Here is a 13,695-nt window from a genome sequence, read left to right as displayed (position 1 = left end):
GGCTAGGAGCTGGAACCAACTTCCAAAGGAAGTGGTGCTGGCTCCTACCCGGGGGGTCTTTAAGAGGAGGCTTGATGCCTACCTAGCTGGGATCATTTGAGCCCAGTTTTTTCTCCTGCCCAGGCAGGGGGTCGGACTTGAAGATCTACAAGGTCCCTTTTGACCCAACTTCTATGATTCTATGATTAACAGAATGTATCTGAGCCTAAGTAGAAAGCATGGCTTTGGCTTGTAGAGTAGCATCTGCATAAAGACCATTACTAAAATGCAAAATACTGTTAGGGTAGCACAGGTGATATATCATTCTATACATGCTTTATTTTTCATACTCCTATGAACCAACTGCCACTTGTCAAAGACAGGATACTGGCCATCTTCAATGGACATTTTGTCTAACTTACTGTGGCAAGTCTTATATTTTGAAGGAAAAAAGGGGGGCTTTCTTACGGTAGCTGGAAAGGAATTGAAAGAGAAGTCACATCAGAACGCAAACTGTCAAACTGAAAGGAAGAAGTAGAGAACAGGATTTTTTTTTTTTTTACTTCTTCAACAGATTCACAGGACACAGAAGACCTTGAAGCTACTGAGGTCAAACATTCCAAAACCACAAGACAACTATGCCATGCCCCAGGTTCAGAGTCCTGAGTGCAGTGGGGGAGGACAGCAAGTAAGCAGAGAACCTGTGGCCTAAATCTGCACTCTAAAATTAAATACCTCCCACCCGCTTTCACAGTTGGTTGGCTTTTTAACTCATGTTGAGTAACTTTTCTTGCAATCTTTTCCAGACAGTACAGGGGTGAATTCTTGAGCATTACCAACCAAGAATGACGGAAAAACATGCTCTGATCAGAAGTTATTGGTACAATTTAAATAAGTATACTCCTGAAAACTCTTGGGATAAGAATGAGTGGGGCCAGGCACTGCAATTTCAAGATCTTCATGGGAAGAAACAGCAAAACATTAGGTTACAATGCTGCTAACATATCTATACCTATTATACACTTTAAAATGTCAATCTATATATTTTTCTGTTATTACTGTCTGTCTTTTCTCAGATGAACAGTGACTACAGGTGTGGAGCTCATGGTGTTCTTTATCTACCATATTCAACTATGGGAAACATTTTGTAATGAAACAGAAAGAACATGCTTTAAAATAACGCCTAATAAATTTTCAGAGTAGAAATCAGAACTCCACAGCCTTCTGCTTCCCTTTTCCTGGGGCCTGAACTGTTTTCTCTGCTTGGGCTGCAAGTATCTTTCCACAAAGTAGCATGCTCTTTAGGGCAGAAGTTCACTGCTGGAAGGTAAGAGCATGCATGTGCATATGTGTGCATGCATGAGTGTGAATAAGTATAGGAGAAATTAAGTTTATGTGAAAATGTGTGAAAGTGTGCGCTGCTGAGTACTGCAAGTCATCCATCGTTAAGAACTCAAAACACAGCTTTGGACATTATAATACCTTCTACACTTTTCCTGAATAGGTTAACAAAAACTGCACCCCCAGGAGGAAGCAGAAGTCAGTAGATGAGCAGAAATGTAACAAGCAAGCAAAACAACGCCCAGAAAGACCATGGAAAGAAAAAGATAGGAGACGGAGGAAGCCAGTGGGTTCATAATATTTCTGTCTTATTTAGAAGCTTCCCCACTCCCCATACCCCCTTTTTTAAAAAAATAAAATAAAGTAATAGTATAGAGCCACTAGAACCAGAAAACTCAAAACACATTTGACACTTACTTTCAGTGCTTTTTTCCCCCCATTCTTATAGAGCCTTTCCACCCTTGGGAAGCCCAATCGGTTTTCATTTTCCTCAACACTAAAAATATACTTATTCAGCGCAGTATACTTATGTAATGCACCCTGGAACATTCTCCAAGGTGTGTACATATACCAGGACTTGAAACTTCACTTCCCTTTAGAGAATAGTTAAGCTGTCTCATGAGTGTGAGAGTCTAAGCCATCAATTCTGGCAAAATTTAAGCTTTCACTTAAAAGAAAAAGCTCCAAGCCGTTATGGATCTAATGAAAACCTTCCAAATGTGAATGAACCATAAAACAGCATAATACATTCTCCTGAGTCTGCAGACTGAAAGCTCCAATGCCTTCACTGCTGTTCACAGCTTTCTCAAACAGAAACAATGAATTAAGTTGCTATAGATCAGTTTCACTATTGCTGTTCAGAAACCCATAGGTAGCACTGAAATTACCATGAATCATATCAACTTAGGAAACCTGTACGAAGCAAAGGTAGTCAGATATTGTCACAGAGGAATAAAGAACCTTCTCACCCCCTGACTCGAACAGGTCTACAGGTCGGCAGAGCAGTCAGGACCTGCCTCTTAACAGGGGCCAGAGGCCTCTAGAAGCTCCAACCAACAGCTAAAGAGCACTGGGGGAATGGCAGAGGGAAAATGAAATATATCAGACAGTTAGTAGACAAGCTCACTGAAAAGCAAACCCCCCAACTTAGCCAAGAGTCATCATCTCCAGCAAACAGGTCAACACAAACCCCTCCAATTTTTGAGATCACACAGAACTGTATTTTTCAAGACACCATTTCTGTAGACTTCATGGGTAGAGCATCCAATTTCTTCCTTCATATTTACTGCTAGCTTGTGGATTTCTGGTAATTTTCCCCCTCAGTCCCTGTAAGTTCTTTTAATAATAAAAGATGTCCATTTTCAGCAAGTTACTCCTCTTCAAAATCCTTTTTGCATTTAATTTACCGTAATAATTGTTTTTAAGGAGATAATATCCCAAGAGCTTCTGTACAAAGATGTTTCGTGAGTTCTTCCCAACTATGAACCTTCTAGATTCAGTACACAGAAAAAGGAGTATAAAACCAAAAAATATAGAAGCCCCCCCAAAACAAACCTGGCAACAAATTTAACTGCCAGTTAGAAGTCAGCACTGTGAATGGTTACCAGAACATTAAATTTTGCCCCATCTTTCTAACTCCCTACTAAAATAAGCACCTATATTTAGTACAAAGTTATCACCAAATACATATTTTTTCATGCCTGAATATCTGCAGCCTTAAAGGATGCAAAACTGATGTTCCCTACAGTGTAATTATCATAACTGCATTATCTGTCAAAATTTAAACGTTTCCTCCCCAAATCACTGTGTATTATGTCTCAATATTTTAATTATAACAAATCTCATGTCCCATTTTAAGTTCATCTATTCATCTTTCAGGTTATAATAGGCTAATCTAGATGGAATTAAAGAAACATGACAGAAAATAGAGGATTCAACTAAAATATGTGCCACCGGATACACTACTAATTAACCATTCTGACTACACACAAGCATTTTTTATTTTCAAGAGGAAAGAAGTAAGATTAGAATGTCATGAAAACTTATGGGGACAGGGAACAGTCATCACCAATTCAAATTTGATCTACCTCATTATTGTTCAAAAGCTGCTATCGCCAGACTCTGTTTAGAAGCCCAGGTGAAAAAACAAGATGGTTTTAATCCAGTTCAAAAGTTACTATGTGCTGCAACTGATACCTTCATTTCAAGAGTAGGTTAGAGAGGCACTTGGTTGGGTGATTTAGGGAGGTATGACTCTGCCTTGAGCACGGGGCTGGACTAGATCTCATGAGGTCTCTTCCAGCCCTACCTGTCCTCTGATCCTATAATCTACATCCTAGCAAGAGATTCTTTCCAGGTAGGACTCAGAGATACCAGGTCCTATTTTACACTTGCTCTGTAAAGAGAAAATTTCAGTGATATTAAGCAATTCCAAAGCGACAGCCCTTGGAGACTGAAGGTGTGGACCGATTTTACAGCTATACTAGTATTAAATTATACTGGTATAAGATATTCTGACAGCTGTTGTCTGTCTGCTCCTAGAGCAGCGCAAGTGGGACAAAACTGTTGTAACTCTGTTTTATTCTGTGTTAAAGTTACAGTGGTTTAACTCATTTATACCACTACAGGAGAGGGCAGACGTAACAGCTGAACCAGAACAACAGAGGCAGACTTCTGAGCTTCAGCCTCCCCCCCCCACCCCTTTTAAAAGTTTAAAGTTACACCTGCCCACAGCCCGTATGTATGTCCACAAAACATTTTTTTTAATTTGGCTATGAAAATCTTCAACCTTTTAGGTCCCAAAATTGTTTACCTTAAAAGTTGTTTTTCCTTCCCGGAACTGAGAGGAGGATTGCCCAGATGATGATCTTTTTACAACTGATTGTCGCAGCAGGAAAGATATTTAAAAAACAAAAACAAAAACTGAAATGTGTACCCCAAACACAATATACATCTATGTAAGTGTACTCTCCATCAGAGCTTGTGTTGATTTTTTCTTTTTTATTTCTGAGACGTAGCTGGGTGTGTGCTACCCTTTTTTGTTTTTTAATTTTCTTCCTGCTGCATTCAATGATTTAGGCAGAAAGAATGTTAGGAAATTGTACCTCTTTATAGGAACAAGAAATAAATTACAGTTTTTAAGTCTGATGGTATCTTTCCAAAACGGGCAGCTCAACAGTCCCAATGAAACTGATAGAAACCTAGAAGTGATTAATTCTGAGTTGCTCATAGAGCAAGAAGTATAGTTACTTTCACAGCATACTTTAAAAGTGACCAAAGCAAGTAGTTCTGTTCAGCTATACACTGAACAGGACTAGGGGTGCACCGATAGTGATTTCTAGGGCCAATACTGATAGCCAATTTTTAAGGAGGAGTATCAGCCAATACTGATCCAATTTCTGATACCAGCCCAGCAGCTTGAAAAGCAGTGTCCAGCTTGTAAGTCTGTGATGGAAAGGGGTGGAGGGGAGGAGGGAAAAGAAGGGAAGGGGCATGGGGGTGCAGATCAAGGCCCCTGCAGTGAGTTAGGGAGTGAGGCTGGGGAGGGGCAGGGTGAGGGACAGAGCCACAAGCAGCTCATCCGGGGAGCATGGGGAGGGGGGACAGCTCCTGCCACTACGTGCATCTCAGGAAGACACTGGGGGGGGGGCGGCGTGCACTCCCCGGATCCGCGCCAAGTGGGGTGGGGCAGGGCGGGCCACACTGCCGCTACTAGCTGGGGTCAGGGCTACACTAGGCTCTTCCCGGCAAGGGCTGGGCTGCACTCAGGGCAGGTGATGGCAGCACTGGGAGGAGGGCTACAGTGGGGGCTGCAGCCACTCTAAAATTCACTGTAGCCACCACAGCCTCCCTTCCCAGTGCCACCACCTGCCCCACCCCGAACGCAGCCCATCCAAGCCCCTGCCAGGAAGAACCCAGCACTGCCCAAGCCCCACCCCAGCCCGCACCTGCAGCCCACCCTGCTCTGCCCCACGCAGATCCAGGGGGCACAACCCCTCCTCAGCCCCCATGCCCTCCCAGGCTGTGCACAGTCGCTTCCGCCCCCCACCCGCACAAGCTGTGTCTCTGGCCCCTCCAGGAAGAACCCAGCACTGCCCAAGCCCCACCCCAGCCCGCACCTGCAGCCCACCCTGCTCTGCCCCACGCAGATCCAGGGGGCACAACCCCTCCTCCCCCCCCATGCCCTCCCAGGCTGTGCACAGTGGTGGGAGCTGCCCTTCACTCCCTGGCACAAGCCACAGCTCTATCCCGCACCCCAACTTAGCAGTACCTGCCCCAGCCCCACTCCCTCCCTCACCGTAGGAGCCTTAATCTGCACCCCCATAACCCTTCCCTCCCCCTCTCCTCTTCCACCACAACAGACTTACCAGCCGGATGCAGCTCTCCAAGCTGCCAGGCTGTGCTTCTTGCCGCCTATGTTCTGCACTGCGGCTGCATGCATGCACAAACCATTTATCCAGCACATTGATCAGGCACATCAGGCCAATTTCCAATGCAGGCAATTTTCTTTATAATTGGTGCTGATACGATATCGGACCGATGTATTGGTGCACTTCTAAACAGGACAGTGGAGAATTTCAAGAGAACTTAATCTAGAATTGTTACAATTTTGCTCATAAAGATCACCAGTAAAAAATGGAAGAGGGTAAAGAATAAAAGAAATTTTAAGGCTAAGCTGGAGGTCATTAAACAACAAAGTCATTATGAATGAAAATTACTCAGTAGCCTACCACACACATAATGGTACTTCCCAAAATCTCCACTACTTTATCTTCATAGCTAATGGTGTGGAGACGCATCTACACCTTCTCAGCACTAGAAATTAATAACCTTTTGGGCCATCCTATAATGGGGATATTTCCACTGTTGGCTATTGCAGCTAGAGGATTGTAGCCTCCAGTACTGTGGATCTAGAACTTTTCATGATCTCCAAAATAACTTCAACATTCTTTATAGCAGAAACAATATATTTGTATTATTTAAATTAAATTCTAAAACAGTTTCAAAATAGAAATATCAGGGTAATTATTTCTAATAAACTGCCTTCACTCCCTGCCCAAAGACAGTATACAGCACCCCATTCTGAACAACATTCTGGGAAGACAGGAATTATAAGAATTAAGAAAAGGTATTATAACACAGCACAACTGAAATTGCTAGCAAAAAATACAAGAAGAAACAGTAGCTTATTTGCAGCAATGGAAAAGAGCATCCTAAACAACTTTCAAGTAATTGTTTTCGAAGGGTTTTTTTTATTGTATGCATATCCTTGTGGCAGATAGCTTATGCACATACATTTATTTTCTGAGGTTTTCTCCTCCTTTCTTGACACTGACACAAATGACTTAACAGCAACTATAACACTTGAGAGCCTTAGGGCTGGGAGGGGGGAAAGGAAATCAAAGCTCCACTTGTCTATCCACTCTTGCTTTTTACTCCTCCACCAAAACACTTTATTATACCTTACAATGCACTCACATCCAGTTTACCCGTAAATTGCATGTTATGAATTGTGAATGATTCTGCACTGCATTATTACCTCTGTTTCTTTGGAAATGCTTCTGAACAGCAATAAATGCAGCATAGTACCTCAGGCAATTTCTTTTGGGTCACCAAAATAAATTCAGAAATAGCAGATATATTGTGTTACTACTCTTCCAGGATTGCTGTCTGTAAAGCCTGCCTTATATTTGAGGTGCCAGGCTAAAGGGCACAATTAAACTAAAAGCAAACGCCTCCATTAGTTTGCTGCCAGAGGTCAACAACTATTAAAACAATTTATTCAAATAGAAAATTATCTTACCGGCAAACTGAAGCCTAGAAAAGATACCCTAATACTAGAGAATATTGATACTTTTCTTGCATAATCAATTTGCTGTTTGCTATTAATCTGTCTGTTGTGACTAAGGATTAAGAAGATGTATGCCCATCTGAAATACAGTGTACCAGCCTTATCCAAAACCCACTAAAGTGAACAGAAAGTCTGCTATTGGCTTCAATGAGCTTTGGACTCCCATTAGCTCTAACCTGGTCATCATCATAAGCTTTAACACCGGCAACCTGTTTCTACATCAAAATCACTGTGTCATTGCTTAAATCAGTACTAAAATAATTTAAGAACTCCAGACCAGATCATCTATAGCTCATGATCCCATCTAATTTAATGGAATAATGAATTAGCCTATACCCATTGCTTCAAGAAGGGTACACAACTTTCACAAGTGTGTTATTATTGGCAAAGAATTCATATAAATACTGACCTTGTTTCTTTTAACCCTTCTTTCTGAATGACTTCTAGTATTTGTTTTGCAGTCATTGGTGAGTTGGGGTGTTTTTCCAATGCCTAAAAAGAAACAACAGACATATTAATGACAAGACACAGTCATCCTGTCAATTTGAAAGACTGTGATTTCATGCACTTTTATTTAATTATTTGTGAAGGGTAGGGAACTGTGGTATTGAGATTGGAGTCCTCTGTCTGTTGAAAGGCCAGATATAATCCAGGAAACTGCAGCAAGAACCAGATTTATTTGCTGCTTGTGTGGACTGGATGCTGAAGCATATGGGAAAATTCTTCAAATGAACTAAAAAGAGTTAAAATATGAAACCTATTTTAGGAATTCAGCAATATAGTTTCTTTGAGACAGGAAAAGAAAAAAAGAGATACGAAGATTGTAATTTTTTTTTCACCACTTTACAACAGTCTGAGGTCACTTAAGTACTGTACATAAACTTTGATATGACCTCAAGAGTAAAAAAACAAAAAGGGCTAAAAATGTCCATATGCAAAGGATGAGCTTTTGTCAGAAGTGACAAGATAGGTTTCAAATTTTAAATGCTTTTTGTTTTTAAAAAGATTAAATTTTAAAATGGTCAAAACAGTCACAGAAGCACACAAGATGCTACATGACTTGCTAGAGTGCAGTATGTTTTCCAGTTCAGCTCAGTTTTCCACTCCTTTGCCTTTTCCAATCAAGCGCAAATTAACCCATTCCCTCTTCCCAATTCAGACCGACTTGTATGGAATGTGCTAGTTTTCCACTTGCTCTTTTTCCCCTTTCAGTTTTAACCAGTTAACTCTTCTGCCATTCTTTTGCTCATATGAAATGCCAAATTGACAGCCCTGGAAATGGATCCGTTATCAACACGAAAAGGTACAATATAGGCAACGGCAATGCAAGCTTCCCCACAGTGTCTTGCCAACATACCTCAGTAATAAATTCTCACTTCTGCCTCTGGTAAATAAGAAATCCATCTGATCTCCATACTCATTCAAGCCTTAGCTTCTCTCTACTGCTTACCAATTTATGCCAATTGGGATAGCAGCTACCATGATATGGACACCTGCCCACTAAGCACTAGAGACGTAACACCAAATCATGTAACATAAGTCACCGAACAGTAGATGGTGAACGTTTTCAATCACTACTAGCCAGGGCTGTAATTCAAGCAGATGACCTAGAGCCAAAGCCTCCAAATTCACTGTTAATTCCTTGAGCTCCTGAGCCGTCTCTTGCCATTTGACAATTCTGTTTAGCTGCCTGTTCTCCCCTTTCCAATTCAAAACACAATTTACCAATTCCCTTGCCCCACACTGTTTTCCGTTACAGACCAGCTTCTTACTCTTTACCTTTCAGTTCTACAAAAGGAAAATGCAGAAGCGAGGGCTGCACTAGAAAGGTTTGGGAGCTGAACTGGGCTTATAATAATGTGTACATGAATAGGAAAGAGTAAAACTGGACCTGGCAGGAAAAGAAAATAGAAAGGTGACCTGAAAGGGGAAAAGTAGAAATGGACAGGAAACAGGATGATAATGAAAAGGGGCAGAGTAACTTAGAAGAGGGATTATTACAGAGGGAACAAAATAGAAAGCATTCATGAAAAGTCAGAAAGGTGCACTAAAAAGAAGACAATGTGCCTAAAGATGTAGAGGAAAATGAGAGGGAAAAATGTAAAAACAAAACTTTGGGGAAAAAGAAAGAAAGGGGAGCCAACAGAAAGAGACAGTAAAATAAATGCACAATGAAATGGAGGGGAAAGAAGGGAACCGAACTGAACTGAACTGGGAGCACTCCAGAGGGCAGGCTGGGTAAAACTGGAAAGGACAGAAGAGGAATCTACACTGTACTGGACACGGCTATGAAGGAAACTGGGTGCACTTGAAAGTGGGGTTACTCACTGTGGAGGATTCCCTGTTTCTCTTCCTGAGTACAGGCCCCTCAGCACACCTGGGCAGCTCCTCCCTGGAATTGAGAAAATTTGGGTAGCCCTGTCCCCTTCTCTATGACATCACATCCTACTCCTTAAAGGAAGTAAAAGTGCCATGTATTACAGTGTGAGTTTGATGACAGTGGGGAGGAAACAATAAAGCTACACAGAACATCAGAAATCACCCCTGTCCTGGGAAGCAGGAAAAGGGAGGGTAGTTTGTGCTGAGGAAGCTGCACTGAACTGGTTGTAGAAACAATGGCCAGACACATGGATATGGAAGACTGTCTTTACAGACCAAAAAAAAAAAAAAAAAATGAAGCCAACAAAGCAATATGTATACAGAGACTGTAATTAAACCCACAAGGCAGCTTTTAAATACCACAGTATAAAACAGATACATTCAGGGTATAATGACATACTAAAATGCAGAATACGTTAGAAACGCTGAGCATGCCGGAGCAAACAATTCCCTATTGTGTGAACTGGTTTTAGTGCTGGACACAGCGTGGGCTGTGGTCTCATATATCCCATGAATGTAACTTTATTCATCTAAACCTTGAGAGCAGCAATTTTTTGTTTTAAAAAAAATATTTGTTTTTTACCCTAATGAAAAGCAAAGATATCTTGAAGAAACTAGTGAAACTGAGGGCAATGCTACCTATATACCTGAAGCTTTTCAACAAAGGATGTTATTTTAGCAAAACCTAGTAACAAGGCAGTTCTTATGCTAGGCAAAAACTACAGGCTTAATTAATGTCAGTTGTATGATATGGGAATAAAGTGAAAACAACTAGTTGGACACAGTTGTGAGGGCCACTGACATTTCCTCATTATGGAAAATGGGTACATACTTTAGGAGAGAACACAACATGCACAACAGGATTATTAGGGTACTTCCGCATTAAGGGATGGATTGAACCAATAAATGCACCTGCCCTGAAATCATCTACAAAATAAAAACAACACGCAATTCCCTCTCTCCAACACTTTTCAAAGTAATGTTAAAGAATTCAAACTGAACAAGCAATTGTGATTAAGACAAGTAAAACAACAGGACCACCTCACATAGTTGCTCACTTTTTGGTCAGACACTGTAACAACGATCACAAAAGAAAAGCCTTTATATGTTTTAATTCTTTCTCCTCTCTCCCACAACATCAGTTGACATTCATACTTTCTAAAAGGAATCTATAGGTAATGACTAGCAGTAGTTGGGATTACCATGTATAATCAGGTCCAAAGAACAAGTCGGACTACTGACAGGTAAAATATTTTTCCTGACACTGATTCTTGGGATATATGATAACATTTTCTTACTGAGGTAGGAGAAATTGGTTTGCAGCAGCAAAACTCTGAAGTCTTTGTTCTTCCAGCTAAGCCACAAACAAAAATTTAAATGAATCACCACAATGGAGGGAGAATTAACAAATCCCCTTTTGACCATCAAAACAATCCTTAAAAGGGTACAAGTAGTCCATGCTGAGGCACAAAGATGCTTCCTTAATCTGGTCAACCTCTATTGACTTGGAAGGTGTAAAGACCAGACCTTCCCAGAAGTATTCATAGATGTTACCATTAATGACACAGGAGGCCAATTTGTACTTTGCATCTCTACTTTTAACCCTTCACATCAAACTCTAACTGGAGGTGAGGTACAGCATGCACAAACTCAATGGTTTAAGTGGGAAGCTCAAGTTAAGTGACTCTGACAAAAGGAAACAAACGTTGCTTTTGTGGGCATAGTTTGTGTCTGCCTTGGTGTGTCCAGAGTACTTGGCATGTCCTAGACTCCACAGGAAAACAACTTGTGAAGTTGCATGATGTGCCAGCAAGAGCACTTCGGAGCGGCTCTAAGTCACCTGGCTCCATTCAATCCAGACGACTGGGCGAGCTCGTCTGATGGCAATGAAACCAGTAGGCAATCTCTGTATGTAATATGCTATTCATCTGGGGGTCTGCATGTTTTTTGTTTGTTTGTTTGTTTGTTTTGTTTTTTTTTTTTTTAAGTACGGGGTGTATTCCTGTACCTATGCATGTATGCTTACTTCTCTCTGCATGAAATCAAACCTGCTCAATGGTTTGCAAATGATAACCAGTAGTGCAAACTAAAAACGCAGCATTCCTAGCACCTGTCAATGATCCTAGCAGCATTCTCTAGCAACTAGGAAGCTTTCCCAAAAAGTGTTACCTACTTCTGCAATTTCCAGCCATCACACTCATCAAAAAAACCTCCTTCTAGGTATGAAAAACCATTGTAAACTGATACAGCGCTGTCTTCCTAGGCGAGCAAGCAGATCTGCAGCTATTCAAAGCTGTGCCCACTTGCATCATGCTGAAAACAGACCAGAGTCTTGTCAGTTTCCACGATACAATCAGATGGTGGACAGAAGCTAAACTGACAAAAATCAGACACAGTTCACTATTGCTGCTATGTATTTGTGCTGCTGCAGAGACAACTCAAATAAGAACAGGAGGAGGAGGACAGGAGTTACTATCTAGCCCTCCCACTTAACAACTAAAACCCTGGGAGAGGCACTGAATGGCACAAATCACACTTTACAGCCAATGGGCGCTGGGATGGATACGGAAAACAAGAGGGGGAGAAAGAGAGAGAGAGAGAGAGAGAGAATGTTCCAGAGAATATTAAAAAAACTGTAAGCAGCTATCAATTAATTAATGAAGTGAGAGTCCTAGGCAGAATACAGGAAGAGCATCCTGATAGACCGAACAAAGAAAGCACTGGAATTCCTACGTGGCAGACAGAACAACTGACTTCTTATTTGGGCAATTCCTCTCAAAAATCACTGGTACTGGTTTTTGGTTAAAGATGTATTCCTCTGGGCACTAGTGGCCTAAGAAAATTTCAAGGCCCTCTTGAAATGGGTAATGGGTAAACTAATGAGGAGAGAGGGCTTTGGGGGGAGTAAAGGCCTGAGACTAAGGATGGTAGAAGCAAAGAGAGAAGGGAGAGAGAGAGAAGGATAATAAAAGGCAGAGGCAAGTTAAGGAACACAACATATGAAAAAATAAATAAATAAAGGATGCAATGGGCTTGATGCAGAAAAAGATGATAATGGCAGATGAAGACAATGCAAGAAGATACACCAGGATCTAGCACCCGTTCTCAAATGGTGGTTCACTTGCTTGCTGATGGTCTGCAGAAAGCTGCTGGGTCACATGATGCTAGCTCTCTTCATTTCCAGCTGCTAAACTGCATTAAAAGAAGCTAAAAATACATTAACAATTTTCCTAATATGACTTTTCCATGTGAGCAACTGTGGTTGCCATAGGGATGTTATACAATTCAGAATGGGAAAGGATGTGTCCATGAGATACTTTCTTTCAAGATTTGGTCTATGCTGTGAAAAAAAATAATTTAGTACTCATGTATTATTAAAGGCAAGAAAAAAATGGTAGCAAAGCCAGCAATGGAATGAAGATATAACAAAAGCAAGAGATATAAAGCAAAATCAGTTTTTAAAAGTATATTAAGGTTTTAACAATTGGTTGACCTATTACAAACTTTTTGAGCTACATTGCTGCACAGTGGTTTCCAGATGGAGATGATGATGGTATTGACCAATAAAGCCCAAATGACTTAAGACATGCCTTACTGGAAGTCCATGTTCCTGCCAGTCACCATTCAAGTTAACAGAAATATTTAAATTACAGTCTCTTCACTTTGAACTGAAGGAAACAGATGGCAGTATGTTTTCTGAAACAGGATCTCAATTTTAGAATACATTTCCCAAATCAGTCTGGAACAGCCCAAACTTGCCAAACGTCAAGACATAAAAACATAAGATGTGCCATACCGGGACAGACCAACCGGGATGGTCCATCTAACCCAATATCCTGTCCCTGACAGTGGCAGAAATAGATGCTAGACAGAGAGCACTGAACTGGACAGATACAGAGTGATCTCTCCCCTATTAATTTCCCTCCCTGGCATTCACTATTGTTGGCTTAAAGACCAGAGGAACTCTAACTGTTCTGCTCAAAAGCTATTAACACATCAATCATCCCTAAATTTGTCTAGTCCCTTTTTGAAACTGACTGTGTTATCTGTCTCTACAACCTCCTGTATCAATGAATTCCACAACGATCTCTCTCTCTAAATCTCTTGATAGATTGATCTCTCTCTCTCTCTATACACACACACAC

General features: G+C 41.1%; 1 protein-coding gene across 1 annotated transcript in view; it reads right to left on the bottom strand.

The window, feature by feature from the left end:
• The window catches only part of ASXL3 (additional sex combs like 3, transcriptional regulator), a 180,931-nt gene that overhangs the window by 151,493 nt on the left and 15,743 nt on the right, over window positions 1-13,695 (bottom strand). Inside the window, exons 2-3 of the mRNA XM_019542147.1 lie at window positions 9,500-9,601; window positions 7,581-7,663 (exon numbers count right to left, since the gene is read on the bottom strand). Coding sequence (XP_019397692.1) covers window positions 7,581-7,663; window positions 9,500-9,601 — 185 coding nt within the window. The remainder of the gene's footprint in view (window positions 1-7,580; window positions 7,664-9,499; window positions 9,602-13,695) is intronic.

This window comes from Crocodylus porosus, unplaced genomic scaffold (assembly GCF_001723895.1).
Source record: "Crocodylus porosus isolate Cpor-Errol unplaced genomic scaffold, CroPor_comp1, whole genome shotgun sequence".
Taxonomy (NCBI): domain Eukaryota; kingdom Metazoa; phylum Chordata; order Crocodylia; family Crocodylidae; genus Crocodylus; species Crocodylus porosus.
This window is presented reverse-complemented; position numbering and strand designations above follow the sequence as displayed.